Below are 16,922 nucleotides of genomic sequence, written 5' to 3' on the forward strand. Positions count from 1 at the left end.
TGAATTCAGTGGCAAAATCTAAATGGATGATCACCCTGTGCATGAAGGCACTCTGTAAATGACTTAATATCCTTAAAGGAATGTAAATTTGGAGAATCTTGATAGTCTGGGTAAAATTAATTCCTTTTGTACTTACAGAGGTTTCTGTTTTAAATTTGTGCACTGTTTATAAGCGGAACTCATATTTTTACTTCTCATTAGGTTTTGCCTTTCTAACTCATTCTGAGTAGTATCTCACTGCTCCAATATGTGATTTCAGTGGTATTCCTTGAGGGGTAAAAACTTACTTAACTTTAGAAAGTGAGACAGAATTGTCCCGTTAGCTATTTGTTTTTAAGAGAGACTTTCCAAGATTCAAAATGGTAACAGAAACATTAACTATCTACAATTAAGAAAATGAATTTATTATTTTTTTGTTTTATTCAAAGGTAAGAGTAAAGCCTTTTTCTTCGTTTTAAGCAATCACTCGTAGATTTATTTTGGCAGCCTCATGCTTATGTTTTTGAAATGTTTTTTCTGAAAGACAGTCTTCCCCTCCCCCCAGTATTTGATCTTCGTACATCTGGTTTTCCATGTCTCCATCCAGAGACAGCATTTGCCAGTTTACACTTTCTCTTTCACTTAACCTCATAAACTCTGCCTGATTTCTTTTTCTGTATTTAATCTGTTTGCCATATCATCTCTTCTGCTGAGTGTTGCATAAAATATTTCTTATGAGTCAGTGCTGTAGCGAGAAGCAACTAGATTTCTGTTAAATATCCCACATTTCAGCTGATAGGGAATAGGTCTGCTTTCTGGCTGGCCCACACATAAATGTCTGGAGGGGAAGCAACAAGAAACTGTCACCCTCATTGCCCTCATAGCTAACCAGGTGCAGGGTATCACCCAAAGTGCTTGGAAATGCACAGTTCCTTTACCTACAAATGCCATTCTGAACATGACTCCTACCTCTAATTAATTTTCCTTGACAATATTTCTCCTTGTCCAAGAAATAAAAGCCTCCACTTGTCAGAAATTCACTTCTCTCTTAATGAATAACCAAGTGTGTTTACTTCTGTCTGCATCTGAGTCATTTCTCGCACACAAAGTGCTCGCCTACGCAGGATGCTTTTTTCAAACAGCAACTGAGGTCTAGTGTTAATTAGACACCAAACGTGTACTATTCCCAAATTCTATAAAATTGTGTCAGACAGAAACTAAAAGTAAGGTTTGAGGGAAAGTTTAATCAAGAGTGAGAATCCCAAATGTCCAAACTCTCATGTTATTTATATCAGTACACATTCAAAGATGTATCTTGATTTCAGTAAGTTAGGCAGGAATACCTTGAGTAATTATTTCAATGAGTCTTCTGTGTCATGAAAACAGAAATAAAGACTTCAGTTTCATGAAGTGTAACATTTGTGCTGCAGACAATACTTTAATTGGACCTTACCTGGTGCTTTCCCTTTGAGAAAATGTTTTATGCAACTTTGCTTTGTCCTTAACCTCCAGAGGCCAACAGGCTCTTGACCTTAAGGTGTCTATACCATGCAGGATTTACATGGCTGTGGTTTCACCCTCAATTCCTGGCTTCTTCAGGTATGTGAAAAGTGGCTAAACTCCTGTTCTGTTACAATCTAGAGCTTTGCAAATGAGGCTGGCTCCCTGCATATGTATTCAATCCAGAGCTGAACCAGTGGAACAGGCGATTTTCTTCATTAGTTTCCATCCACATGCATTAGTGTTTTATGTCATTATACCAAGCATATTCACTTCATCTCTTGCCAAGAACAAATAGAGGGAGGAGGTTGCATTTTTGCAATGTGAAAGGGGAAAAATTCCAGTTTCCTCGCTTGATTGTTTCTTTTGCAGAAGGTGAGATGTTATTTAATGGGTTCTAAGTATCTTTAATGGTAGAATAACTGCGGAAATGCTGCTCTTCAAGCTGGGACCTCCACACTAGTCAACTGTTTTGTTCCTTAATGCCTCAGGCTTAATGAGATCTTTCCATTCACTTCACTGTGCAAGTGGACCTTTATTCTTTCCTACCCCATTCCTATAAAATTCTCAGTTCCCCTGACACCGCCTTCCATATCTGTCTTTGTATGTATCTCAGGCCCTGATGTCAGATACCGTGTGCAGTTCTCTTGATCATTGCTCCATATTTTCAATCTCTATCATCCTTTCAGATGACAGGGTGTCGGCTAAAAATCATCTCTATGCTAGATCCCATAATTTATGGACAGTGTTGTCAGTCACGCTTCCAGTTTGTCCTTTGAATCATTACATTTGTCTTCTAGTAGTTTCAGTAATTACTGTTAGTTGCCCTGAGATCTCCCTCTCCATCCGTTACTATTCCGTATCTCGTATCAATTCAGGGTTTCAGTGTGCTGTTTGATTCTTGCTTACTGTGAGATGCCTGCTGAAAAGAAACGTTCTTTCCCCTGGCTCTTAAGTACTGCTGTCTCGGATGTTTCAGTGGGTGTTTCTGGGTCACCCGTTTGTTACCATCTCACTCATCCCCACATCCAGGCACACCCTGTTTTCTACTCTCCCGTTCTGTCACCACCCTGCTGTTACTGTACTTCTGATAAATCCACAATTGCTGATCTTCATTGTTACCCGTGTATGCTGTTAGATTAGATTTACAGGAGCATTGTTTTCAGCAATTGCTGTTGCCTCTTTTGGGAGGCTGTGTGCTGTTCTAGTATGATCTTCTGCTGAAATATCAAATGGAAAAATCTTCTGGCACATCATACCTGGTACCAGAGTAAACATGCCATTTGCCTGCTTTTAGTGGAGGTCATGGTCCTAGTTATCCTCTGTTATTTCCCTCGGATTCTGTGAGGCTGTAGTCATCTAGCATCCTATTCATTCTCTTTTCTTAGACACCCTGTGTCTTCATGCTCAAATATATGTTTCCTGTCTTCTTTCAGACCTTTATAAACTGCCCACTTTGAGCAGCTGTTTGTTATAAACCAGGATATAACTAAGAAGCCATCTCAACTTTTCCACCCATGTACCTCAACTAGGGGAAAGCTCTAGGAACAATTTATAAACTCTTTCCCTGGGTTTCTAACCTGATTACATGCTAGTTTGCTGAGCTGTGACTAAATCTAAATGAATTTTTGTTTTCATTTCATACTGCTGTGATGCTTCGTAAGAAGAATTTGCCTCCTGCATAAACAATAACAGAGGAGGAGGATTTAGCTCTATGTGAGGGTGAAAGGCAGAGACTTGAGATATTTGTTCGCACTGTCTGCAGATTTTTAAAGGGTTATACACGTTCCACTTGCCTTCCTGTTAGGGGGAATTTACAATCATGCATTAATTATATGTCATTTAAGCAGTGTTAGAGCATTTTAACTTTCTTCAGCAGGTGGCCAGATAATATGGGTCATACCGACAAAGTATGTTAATATATGAAGCCTTTGGTTTTGAGCTACAGCAGTCTGATTTTAGTCAAATCACTAGACACTTATTTTTGTGCCTCTCTGTCTTCAGCAGGATACAGATATCTTCAGTTCCCAGTTGCATCATCAGCCCTGTGCTGAAAATATGACATCTTATAACAGTGTTTCATAAGCACTATAAAGAAAGAGTTTTGACTGATAAGGTAGTTTAACAACTCCGGTAAGTATTGGAAAAATAAATTTGAAAGTTGCGAGGTGGAAATCTCAAATGAGGTTCAAAGATTCTCTAGCAGGAACTTGCAAATGGAATAAAGAATGTTTGAAAAGAAACTGAGTCCCAAGAGGCAAGGGTGTTCTCATTTCAGGTCAGCTTTAGTTGCCCTCCTTTTGCTTAAGTTTTTCACAGAAAGGATTATTTTTGCAAGTGGAAGCAGTTGCTGAATGGGCAGTTGATGAATGGACAGTAAATGTCAGTCTAGAAAAAGGAGAAAACAACATGCAAGCAAATGACTGACTGATCAATTAAGTAAGGATGAGTTGGGTGAAAGCAATTCACTTCATGTTCTACAAGAAGAGATCTCTCTGCAGTGTGATTTAGTGAAGTAAAAAAGTTGATATTATGCATCTTTTCATAGAAATGTCTGTGAAATGAAAAGGAGAATGAGAGGGCTGCTTTGTAAGGAGTGCATTTAATTAACAAAGGACATGGTGGGTATGGTTTTAAAGGCCTTATCCTTGGGGCTTTTCCAGAAAAGAAAAAAAAAAAATACGTATTTTAGCAAAAGGGTCAGGTTCAGATTTCAGAAAAACATGACCCAAAACACATTTTGAAGAATTGGATAAATTCCCATTGACTTCAGTAGGAACTGGATCAGTCATTTAATGAAAATGTTGTGTAACTGGTCTCATTTGCTTTTATTAGATTTCATTATGTTTCCTCTGAGACCTTTTGGTGCATTTGTTAGTTAATCTGCTAGGAGACCAGGAGTTAACTTACGTACCTCACGTGGATCATTTTAATATCAATGTTTAAGTATTTTGAAGCTTGCAAGCATTATGCTGTAAGTATTGTTAGTGAGCCTTCTGGTTTTGTGGCAAAGTAATAATGCTTCATCATGTTTCAAAAAACCTCTCCCTTTGCCACTTAAAGACTGGCATTTCCATGTTGATGTGGAACAATCTTAAGAAATCAACTTCTATTATCACAGAAAAGCCTGTGAGCAAGGGAGGATACATAAATAACACCGTCAATAACTTAATACCTGTAATGGCCACGTTTACTACGCAGTATTGAAGAACAAAAACCAGATACAGCTCTGGCTTCCAAAACTTCCTCAGTCAGACTGGCAAAGGCCTACACTGGCAGCATCATTTTGAGGAATGAGTTCAGGCTAGCCAAGCCTCTGATCTTTTTGTTAACATCATCAAAAAGAAGACATGATGTACAATTGGGCAACGGCTCTCAGCTTTGAGACCACCAGCCATTTTACAAAACCCGCAAAGAATTACATGTTTCAGGTCAGATTTGAATAAGCAAAGTAGAAGTAAGAAAATCTCTATATACTGTCTACCCAAATTACTACACTCTGTACCAAGTTTTCAATTTATCAATTACCAGTTTAATCCTTTCTTTAAAAAAAAAAATTCCCTTAATCAGAGAGGAGCATCAATCTCATTGATGTTGAACTTTTTTTCTGATTGGAACTCGTTTTGTTTTGGCTTTTATTTTTTTCAATGACAAATGGAAACAGATACAATGTCCTACTAATTTTGGAGAAGGAATAGGAGACAAAAGCGTATCTGTCATTGAGTAGGCCTCCAAAACTGGGAGACTGGATCTTCACTTTATTTATATATTTAAACATTTCCATTTCTACTTTATTGCAAAATCTGTTAATAGATTTAAGTGTGAAACAATAGGTAATACCTATTTAATTTAAAACTGTAATATAATAATACTATATCATAATAATAAATTGTAGTACGTAATATTATCTCGTATATTAATCTGCAAGCTGCTATCACTCTGCAAATGCTGAAGAATTTCTACATCACTTTTGAGGCTCAACTATGTAATAGAAAAGTGACAAATGTCTGGGTAGGAAAGACAATCTAATGAAAACACAATTATAATGTAATCCAAAATCAAACATTTTCCCTTCATAGAATAGTGACCGTTAAAGGTGTCTGTTGATTGCCCACTAAACCTTATGAGTCTTTCATTATGTCTTATTTGAAGATAGGTGGCTTTTTAAAAATCTATGTCTTACTATTAATGTGAGTCTGATGTGTGTATCTGAAGCATTTGGAGTTGAATATGGTAAATGGTACCAAAATATGTCATTGTAGCCTAAATCTTTGTTGGTTGTGTGATGATGCCTTTGGGCACCAGGCACAGATCGGGGTCCTGCCATATATATAGTGAAAGATAATGTTTGTCTTCAAGATGTCACTATGTGTACTACATTGCACCGCTAACATTCCTTCTTCTATCTTTAGCACTCTGATATAATAACAGTGCTTGGCTAGGAGAATGTATGGAAATTAGTACTCAGCTCAGAAAGCCTCACTGACTAGATTTTTAACTTCAAAACAGATAAGGATAAGCTTGAACCACTGTCTTTACTGTGGCTGACCTCCTAAATGAAAGTCCTGTCTGCAGAGAGATAAGTCTATAGTGCTCTCTGATAAATTTTGTTTGACTGAGTGAAGGGGTAGCCACATCTTGAAAAGCAGAAAAGCAGATGCTTACACCTGCCATTTTCTGTTTCGTACTTCTCATGTTTATATTGCCTTTTGGGTATTTACATGTGCAAATGATTATTTAGATGCCTTTTGTATTTGCATACACAAAGTCTGCTTGTTCTTTTGATGTGAAACAAACTTTGAAAAAATGACTCAATAAATTATAGGAGGCTTCTCATCTCTATTTAGCATAAGGCCTGGTCTATATATACTTTGAAGGCCCTATAGGTGTGAGCCTCACCTGGATTGGTTGCCTCTCCTGGACAATCTATCAGGCTTCAGTGTATCAGCAGGCACTGAAAATCACTTCAGCTGGAACTACACTGATAACAATTTTTTGTATCACCTATTTAAGTCAATATTTCTTTCAGTTCCCCCCACCCCGTATGTCAGTAGACATGGAGAATCTAAGTGTGGTGGTGTTGCTGAAGCGGTTGGGAACTTTATTAGGTTCTACATGAAAACTGAGCTCCTTGTTCAGTGAGAAATATCACTTGACACAAAGCAATAAAGGTTATTCTGCCCCAAAATGGAGATTTAGGGATTCTGATGAATGCCTCCATTCTGGTTTATTTTCCACCATTAATATTTACTGTAAAATCAGGAATGTTTGCATTTGATTTGTTTCAGGAATATTTACTTGAACCAATGAAGCTTATGCATCATTTATAAAGTATCATTCCATCCCATTCTTTGTGTATACAACATAGGGTGAGAGATCGTTTCAATAAACTGAGTGGAAACTTGTTAATGTGTTTGATACAGCCGAAGATATAATGTTAAAATAAAATCCTTTATAATTCAGAAAGTGTGTTAATTATAAAGCCCAACTCTAGCACAGCTAGGAATATTGTGACAAGCAATTATTGTGTGCTCCTGACATCTTTTTTTCAAGCTGAGCTTTTTTATAATGCTTTTTCCAGCTAAGTGAGATTCATTTAGTGTGATTTACTACATATAAATCCCTGAAAATGAGAGGGAGATGTTAATGCAGTGAGCTGCCTATTTTCCATGTCATTATCGTGGTGTCTGCAGAGAGGGGAAGTGCGGTGGGGTTTTAGAACGACAACACAGAAACTCAGTGGAGGTCCTTAAACAAATCCATATGTAATGACTGGGGTGGTACAAGTTGCATCATTTGGAACTTTTAAAGCTAGTAGACATAATCCTATATCAAGAGGGGGCTAGGCAACATGTGACTTAATGAGGGATGACAAGGAAAAATGAGGAGTGCATTTTTCCTGTTTTTCAGGTGGGGAAAGATTATTTTTTTTTTTCCTTAATACAGTCAAATCATAGGATAATTCAGGTTGGAAGGGACTAATATACTGTTGCCTGACAAAATACACATTAATATACTGTAAGTAAATTACTTCAGTGTGGATGAATAATGAATATGTGGAATTGGCTACATAATTTGCACTTTTTCAGATTTTCAGAGTTGAGGTTTAATTTGAATTCCTTAGATGTGCACTTAGGCACGTGAGTTCTTAAAAGTCTGAAATAAGCTTTATGTTTTATCAGACTCGAACTTTTCTCTAAGAAGACAACACACAAATTCAATGACAAAAGGAGAATGAAAGCCAAGAAAAAGAATAGTTGGAGGGAAGCTTTCTAGCTTTCCAGCTGGAAGCTGCTTTTCTTCCATATCCTCTTGGGAATTGCTCCCACGATCCCTCGTGTCCGTAAGGGTGAACTCTATGTATGTAGCACCAGTAGTGCCTCTTACAAAATGTATGCTATAGTGGCTGTAAACTTTTAAAAATAGGAATATATCTAAATCTAACCTGACTGGTGTTTAGATCTGATGGTACTCCATCAGGATTTTGCTATAAATTTTACAATGTAATCTAGCGATGAAATTGCATAATCTCTGCTAACAAGATATTTTTAACATCTGTAATGATGTGGCTTGCAGCAATTAATCAGGAGACCATTACGTGTTCTTGATGTTGTTTTCAGATCACTGAATTCTCAGGGAAGTAGAAAAACTCCATCTAGCAACAGTTACCTACAAATTTCTGAAAATTCACTTCCCCATTTGAATGTATTTAGAAGACTTGGTGTAAATGCCTACTACTCATTTATAACTCATTTACTGCACGGGCGTGTACTGGAAATGAGTAAACTGTCAATAGATAACATTAATAATTATGGAAATACAAGGTTGCTAAACATCACTATTAAGTACAGCAAATCCATGATCCACAGGGCAGCACTGCAGCTCTTTTTCTTTCGTCCAAGGCTCTTGCTCGTGTCGGGTCTCCTCAAAACCTCCATGAAACAAGCAGGAATCTACCTCCAATCTGCTACTGGCTTGCCCCATCAGAGGCCAGCCACTCTCAGCATGTGCTGCACATCTGTGTAGCTTCCCTCAATTTCTTTCTTTTTTTATCAAACCCATTTTCAGACCACTTGTCAGCTCTTTATCAGACCAATGGTCAGGGCCCATTCAGCTCTCCTCCGTGTCCCTCTTCTTGGCCAGCCCCCAGTCATGACCTGTTTGAATGGAGTATTAGCATTACCTGTTAACATGAACTTTGGTATGTTTTGGTGACTGTCAGGGATGTTGAACTAACATCATCGGAGCTTCTGTGAATGCATACAGCTAGACAGCCTTCTCTGCACATTGCCAGTCTTTCACAGAGTCTTTCTTAGGGCCTCCCAGGCTAGACCTGGTGCCACATTAAATGATAGATGTGAGGGTCAATGGCCACCTTCAAGAGGACCTAGGTAACTGCTAAGTATTGGAACTGCTGGAGAATTTGAGGACTAATTTTGCTGGCTTTAGAGCTTTACCATTAAAAGTTTTTGCTATGAGAAGGAATAAAATTTTGACACTTGATGACACGAGCCTTGTTCTCTGAAGCAATAGTGTCTCAAGTCCCCAGATAATACTTTTTCCTTTTCCATATAGATATGCACACCAAATTCCAAGAAGACTTCACCTTCTGTCAGCCACACACACAGTCACAGGCTGCAAGTTCTCTCCTAACATCAGTTCTTCAGGCTACACCTAGAAAGATGCTGAGGGAGACCATGGTCTCTTGTATGGAAGAGGTGTCCTACTCCGTGAAAATGTCAACATGAGCTATGCCCTGTGGAACGATTTGTCATTACTTGACAATACCATATTCTGATACAGGCTCAGAGACTCGCTGGGGAAGGCTGGTAGCCCAGATCTGGGTCCTGTTCCGAGTCCAAGTTTTGTACCCTGCTCTCACCTTCTTTTTACCAAGACTGGTTAGTGAATAACACTGAGATTTGAGAAAGCCTTTTTTTTGCATAGACAGGAGGATGGATCATCGATGTAAATGGTACAGACAAGCTGGAGCAAAATGATTCCTAAGTAGCATCAGCTGGGGTTGCAGCAAAATCATCAAGTAGAGGTGCCATGTCTGAGCGTACCCTGTGTATGTGTGCGTGTACTTACCTCAAGCCTTGAAGCCTGCAGTGACAGCGGTGAGATGTTCCAGCTTGCTATGGGTAGTGGTCTGACACAGTAATGCGGATAAGTCTTGACAACACAGGAATTTCCTTAGTGTTGACCTGTGATGTCTCTGGGGTCAGTGTGAAAATATATTGATGTAGAAGCTCATTTCAGAGGCTTAACAGCTCTCAGAGAAGGTCCCCTAAATGCTAAGATATGAGAAACGAGGGTTATATCTACTGCTGACAATGAGTCTCAGTGGCTCATATTCAGTAAAAATTAATTGATACGTATTCAAGCCTTCTCTTTCCCAATCTCATTAACGTTTCACTTTTGGAGCACAGTGTTTTCTTTGCACAGTCACTGGTGTGATGCACTGCGTTATTTTGCCAAACACCTTCGGATTTTATAGTCAATATTCTCTCAGTATGTAGCCTACATCGTTTCTGAAGTTGGCCTAAAATCACACCAACTAATTCCAGGCTATGATTTGCTTTAGGTTGCTGCGTTTGGCTTCCAGGGCCCAGCCCAAGTTCCTTTCGAGTCAGTAGGATTCTTTCCGTTGGCTTTTGCAGTACTTGGATCAGATCCATAGTGTGTAATTCCTCCCACCGCTTCCCCTCCTCTCCCTGAAATATTCTTTAAGAAAGTTATAATATAATCTGAAGTATAACTATATTGGGCCAGATTTGCAGTTCCTGTAAAACAGAATAGATTTTTTTTTCAAGTCAGTAAAACTATGCTCATTTACATGAGCTTAATATCTGTACATACAGCCTAATCTCTCTTTAATAAGCCATAAAGCTTTCTAAACTTATTTATGTGAAAACCAGAACCGTTTAGACTATGTTACACTTTGATGCCAAAGTCCTATGCAATGACAGCTTAGTTCACCTAACTTTTATTGACTATTTTTCATGTTATCTCTTGGTACAGCCTTAAGGCATACCAAAACAATCTATAATTTCTCCTCTGTGATGCTATTCTCTGGTCATCTGGTTTCTCATATGTTTGCTTCACCATAGATTCAACCGTTCTAACTTCAACACAGATTCTAGACGGAACAGCTTTAGTGACAGCCCTGCTTCAGACACAACAGAAATAATGAAGATTTATGGCAATCGTAAACATATGTTGGATTTTATTTTACAGAAAGGGTTTTCTCAGTTTCAGTTGGCTGGATAGCAGTGTGAAAATAGATGGATGTCATGAATTTATTTACATTGATAACTGACTAATAAACTTTATTATTGTAGAGTCCAACTTTTTCTTGCTCAGAGTTCTCATGCAATGGAAAAGCTGTATTGGGTGGATCATAAAGTCATCCATTGGGTGGATCATGAAACTCAAAAGTTTCATCTTCAGCTGAAGTATGTTGGGGAGGAAACTGCTTTTTCAGTTAGAAAGTAGAGCAAGTTAGTTTATTCTTTTTCTTTTTGTGAGAAATCCTTTATACTTCCGTGAACCCGAAGCAATTCTGAAGCTAGCAGAATTATTCTGGATTTGTGCTGGTGTTACTAAAATCAAAATATAGCCGTAGGAGTAAAATGGTGCTTTTGTGGCACAGCACAGCATGAATAATGAGTATATTTAGGATGTAGGAAAACCCCGCCTCTATAGAAAGAAAGCATTCAATGAATTTTATAATAGTATAATAATACAAAAAGAAAGAAAAAAGAGGGGAAAGACAGAAGATGTACGTTTAACCTGAGCATCAGGAAATAACATACCAGCAGTAGGTTTTATTTGTCTGCACAGCAGTCCCTAAGGGAAATTGAACCAAATATAGTTTTTGCTAACTTTCCATTCCTAACTCTTAATCAAAAGTCCAGATACTAGCTGCTCTTGGAACATGAACCCCCCTGTGACAATATGTGGAAGCTGAAATTCAGCAACAGTGAACTCCTTCCCACAGCAGCATCACGTGTTGCAGCGGACCGAAGTTGGGCTAAAATAGTTTTATGTGAAAAGTTTTTGAGGCATTTCTCAAATGCTTTTTAGACATTCAAAGAGGAGCAAGTTGCTGAATAAAATTCTGTAGACTCTTTTGTCTCGAGGCTGTCACCATTTGAACTGCAGTTTTCAAACTCGATGTAAAAACCTTTTGTTTCGTTCATGATATATTGTCCAGACTAAAGACTTGATTCAAATCTCGTACCGCTGAAGGCTGATCGTACCATTCTCAGTTCAAAATGAAGCCTTGAAACTCAAATACAAAGCTGGAGAGGAAAGAGAAAAAGTGTGATTGGTGAAGACGTGAGTCTGATTCTGCTTTCATATCCCTGTAAATGTGGAGACAAACCTCACTTGTGTACAGCTATTGCAGAGGCTAACGCTCCTACAACCCAGAGCAACAGCACAGTCTCAGTAGCTGAGAGCTGTTAATTAAACTAAGAGTACTTGAGTGTGCTCTCATTAGGATGGATCAGAAGTAACTTTATTTTTCAGTATCTGGAAAGCTGAATTGACTTCCCACTGTGTTTCACATAAAAACCTAAATGCAGATGCAAGAACAATTAGTTCCCTTGCATTAAAATGTTTTAAATGAAAACTTTCAAACAAGATTTCATCTGCAGCTGCTTATTCAAATGAAGAGTTTGATTCCTTATAAACTTACTCTGATTTTCAAACTTTAGAAAGTTGTACAGCTTTCCATGCTTTCTTCACTCCAGGTGAATGTGTCTCCTCATGTAACAGAAGTCAAACAACACATTTGTAGGCTGAGGCGGGGTGTCTGTTGGTCGGGGCTTTTTTTTTAAGTTACATTTTTGCCTTTTATTATCTGTGATTCTGTTTGATTGAGAATTTTTCTTGTTTTGTTGTCTATGCTACATGTACTAATCTGAATTCTGCTATGGTACAAAAGGCTTTTGTGCCACCTAAGTCTCAACTGCAAATACTGTCAGCCTTTGAGGGAGTTTTGGACATGTAGAAGAGCCCATATACACATCGCAGCCATAAATCCAAATGTCATTACCCAGACTACGTTGAACATCTTGTAGCGTGCCTTTTACAGGGCCAATTTTTAATTTCTGGCACTACGGCTAAATGATATTTAGCATTTCATGAGATATACTAATCAAAGCATTTTTCAGTGCGTGATTTATGATGTGGCTTCTGTAGAACATGCTGCTTTATGATACCTCACTGGTATTTATTTGACTGTTCTGCGTGGAGAACCGGAGGAGAGAAATGACAGTGAAACTGCCAACTGAACTCACAGGTGCAGACATGGGAGAAGTTACATTCGTACTCGGTGAAAAATTTTATTTGAGTTTAAGCAGAAAATGAGCGTGGATCTTGTATACGTTAGAGATAGGTACCTAATTTGGCAGTTCGATACCCCTCTCAACCTGAAATTGCTTTGTAGGTCAAGCCCCAGTGTTTCTGGAATAAAGACAGCAAGCGTAAGCAGTACTGAGCTTTCCCACTAGTAAGAGCCTGGGGACTTCTCTTGTATTTTCTTTCACAATTCAGCATAAATTCAGGTATCTCCAAAGAGTTCCAGATATATTATGTGATTTCCCTCATTAGACTAATTTAATTACAGTATTAGGCTATTTTAGTTAGAATATATGTCAGCAATACTAAATTGTTAAACTAAATGGTACTTCATTTTCTTAAAGAATTATTTTGATACTTTAGGAGACAGAGGTGATTGTTTTGGTTGTTTGTCCTTCACTACTCCTTTTCTATAGCTCCTTATCCTATAAAAAAAAGCCAGTTTCAAGACATATAAAATGGTGTCTTTACTAACACATTTTCAAAAAATTCGTCTGAAAAACATTCATGTTCCGTAACAGGTTTATACTGAACACATGAAGAACAGGATCACGCAGTACTACAGGACTAGAAAAACTTGTAGCATTGTTTACATAAGAGATGAAAATCTTTAGTTTTAAATGTTATCTCATTTTCTTATGTTTTTTTTTTTTAATTTAGTTATTAAATTCAAATAAAAACCATTCCACTATTTCTTTTCCTTTCCTTTTATTATAAAGCAGACTACTGACATGTGTCTGTGACTTTTAATTAAAGTAAGCACAGCTTTTTCCAGTGAAAAAAATGTGAGTTCCCAGTGAATGGTTCCCTCTCAAGAGTTTTTGGGTTTTTTTCCTGTATATGTAATTTCAGATGCTGCACAACAAACATGTGATGGTTCGTGTTGGAGGAGGATGGGAGACTTTTGCAGGTTACTTACTGAAGCATGACCCGTGCCGAATGTTGCAGATCTCCCGAGTGGATGGGAAAACTTCTCCAATCCAGAGCAAGTCTCCAACCCTCAGGGACATGAATCCAGACAATTATCTGGTTGTTTCTGCCCATTACAAAACCAAGAAGGAGATTAAGTGAAATAAGCTTCTCATGTGATTGGGACTTTATGTACGTAGGTCCAAATTATTTTCTCAAGTGTAGTAAATTTAGTTTATGCTTTAAAAGGACTTTGGAAAATTTAAGACAGACTGGAAATGGCAACCCATTTTGAAGATCTTTGAATTGTAGAACTATTTATTTCTAGTACTGTATCTTTTATAGCAAATTACCCTTGATAGGCTAATTACTACAATCAGATAAGAAATAGACATATATTTTTAGCCAAATTATTACTCTTTAATATGTGAATGTATACTTAGAGTTACATAAAGGAGTGGATCCTGTTAATGGAAGAAAATACACAATACAATATATTTGTATGAAAATCTTATTACATTGAATCCTTGACTGTTAGGCTAGTGGAAAAATATATATGCAGGTGGAAAATGAATATTTGTGGAAATTATTTGGTAATGCCTCTTGAAGTGAAATAAAAATCGACTATTTTTATGGGTTGCAAGGTTTTCTTAACCAGTAGAATATAAAGACTTATTGCATGCCAAACGACTTCCCAAAGCGATTACTTTAAAAAAAAAAAAAAGCCCACAAAAAACCCCCCCCACACCTTCTACTCTCTAAAGCTAAAGACAATGCTCAGTGCTAGCTCTGTACGTAGATCCTTCCTGGTTTTTTACAAAGTTGCCCGATATAGAAGTCCGGGGAAGTTGAGAGGTTGCCCCTTCCTCTGTCAGACAATAGAGGTGGCCGGTTGTACTAGCGGGGTGATGCCCTGCAACCCGGGAAGGGAAGCAGTAAGAGATGCACAGGCCTTTGACCCAAGGAGGGGCTTCAGAAGATGCTGGTCCCTCCTGAGGCACAAAACACTACACTGTTCTTGAATCTGAGCTTATCCTTCCCCTTATTTTTAATTTTGTTGGTCATGCCAAATGTGAAATATTCATTACCCTGTCAGTAGAGTGATTCACGTTCTTGTAAATCATTCACACACCTCTCAAATAGCTAAAGGCACATGGGGGCTTAGTTCATTATTTTGGCTACTTTTCTATGTTTATATTTGGTAATTTATGTGCCTTGTAACATCCTAGAGAAAGCATTTTATAGGATTATTTCACTGACTGTATAAATTTGAGCAGAACTCAGTTGTTTCATTACAAATGAAATAAAATTTTTTAAAATACCCATACATTTTGACAGTCTTATTTATTATTTGCAATCTGTGTTCCTGCACTTTGCTGCTACTGACTGGATGCCCACAATACCCAATACTGCTTGCTAGCCAATAATGAGCTGCACAGTGAACGGGGCAAGCATTCGCTTACTACAGATAGCACAGAAATACCCAGATTTTATTGAAAATTAACTTTCCTTTGCAGGGAAAGAAAAAACATCAAAAGCATTCTTGAAATCATTTTCTAAGTACCAACTGGTATTTTTCTGTATTTTTTGATGTTTAATTTTAAAACATAGCCTTATGATCTGCTCCTGTGGTCTTTAAAATTAACAGCAAAATATCTACTGGCTAGACAGGATCAAGACCACCTTCTTTCATGTTCCATGCCTTATTAAAATCAGCACGTTGTACCTCACTTCTGTGGAACCATTCTACCTCACCGTCTAAAAATATCTGCTAAATACAAACAGTTCACAGTTGCTTGGTGCACCATACTAAGTAGCAGTACATAATTCCAAACATGTTTTTAGAAAGAAAAATTGCAGCCTTTTATTCTTATTTTGAGACATTTTCTAGGAAGATTAAACATATACTCAAGCAGTAAATCCCTTGAAAAGCCATAGGAAGACCCAATTCTCATAGAAGCAATGTAGGTAGCCCTTATAGGAGCAGAGAACAGACCATAAGCAACGTTATTTTAAAAAAATGCAGCATAGCTGAAAAAAAATCATTATCTTATTACATGCACCAAGAGATCTGTTTTCAAAAGAACAGAGAGAAAAAAAATCACTTGTGAAAGTGTCAGATGTTTATTTTGAAATAATGGTTACTTTTTTAAACGTAAATAGTTGTATTTCCATCATCCAAGACTAAGTTTGCATTACTCTTATGCGTTACTATTTTCTTTAAAATATTTGAAGGTGTTTACATGTTAATAAATCAAGAGCAGATGATTATAAAAACAAGTATTCTTAGGTTTATTTTAATATTAAACTTCAACAAATAATCCTGGTAAACCCTAACCAAGATTTTAAATTAGACATGAACTACTTTATGTGCTTAGACTGAAGCTATCAAAATAGCCTTTTTTGATTCAGGGTACTCAAGCATCTTAAAAAAGAAAAAAATTTCACATTAAAACATCTCCTGACTTAAAACTTCAACTTAGCCAGCTCCAGAATGGGAGACCTCTGAAGGGCTTTTTAAAGTATTGCCACTACCACCTCATCTGTGTAAAAAGCTTGCAGCTGGGACTTAGTGCATCTGACACACCTGGCATGGGTGTGGATAACGGAGGAGAAAATTAAAGCAGGAGCATCAATAAAGCAAACAAATGAAAAAAAAAAAAGCAGTAAGCTAGCTAACTCTGGAGGAAGGGGTTGGGAGCATCTTTTTCAGTAGGTACCTGCTGCTGCTCTGATAAATGGTATTTTTTTAGTGTACTAGATCCTATAGCAATGTAGGAGTTGGGGGGTTTGTTAGGAGCCTAAAGCTCAACTTCCACAGCTGAAGCTGAGCAGCAAAATCCTGTTCAAAGAGGTATGGCCCTTGTTGCAGTGATGAGGGCAGAACAGGCTTCATGTAGAAAGTATTTGGGGAGGAAAAAAACCCCCATTGTTTGACCAGCTAGCTATAGTGGATGATACTCGAAGCTTCTATGCTGAAATCTATGGTATTAATTTATCTAGTGCAGATTTCTAGAAGGCTGAACTGAATGGTGGAGTGCCAACGGGGAAGACCTGCAGCTCTTCTCTTGTCCCCCCCAGCGAGGGAGGGTCTGCTGAGACTGTGGAATAGTTTCTTGTTAAAAGGGCAGGAGATGAGATGCTGAAATGTTGAACGAGCTACG

The 16,922-nt window shown here is 37.8% G+C and overlaps 2 protein-coding genes across 7 annotated transcripts in view; both read left to right on the top strand.

The window, feature by feature from the left end:
- GAS2 (growth arrest specific 2) overlaps nucleotides 1–15,074 on the top strand; it is a 100,460-nt gene extending 85,386 nt beyond the window's left edge. For 5 of the 6 annotated variants that reach the window (XM_075502018.1, XM_075502014.1, XM_075502013.1 and 2 more), the window contains exon 8: nucleotides 13,702–15,074. In XM_075502018.1, coding sequence (XP_075358133.1) covers nucleotides 13,702–13,920 — 219 coding nt within the window. In that variant the 3' untranslated portion in view covers nucleotides 13,921–15,074. The remainder of the gene's footprint in view (nucleotides 1–13,701) is intronic. The other variant, XM_075502019.1, reaches the window with a different exon arrangement.
- The window catches only part of ANO5 (anoctamin 5), a 373,671-nt gene that overhangs the window by 333,673 nt on the left and 23,076 nt on the right, over nucleotides 1–16,922 (top strand). The window lies entirely within an intron of this gene.

Source organism: Mycteria americana, chromosome 5 (assembly GCF_035582795.1).
Source record: "Mycteria americana isolate JAX WOST 10 ecotype Jacksonville Zoo and Gardens chromosome 5, USCA_MyAme_1.0, whole genome shotgun sequence".
Classification (NCBI taxonomy): Eukaryota; Metazoa; Chordata; class Aves; order Ciconiiformes; family Ciconiidae; genus Mycteria; species Mycteria americana.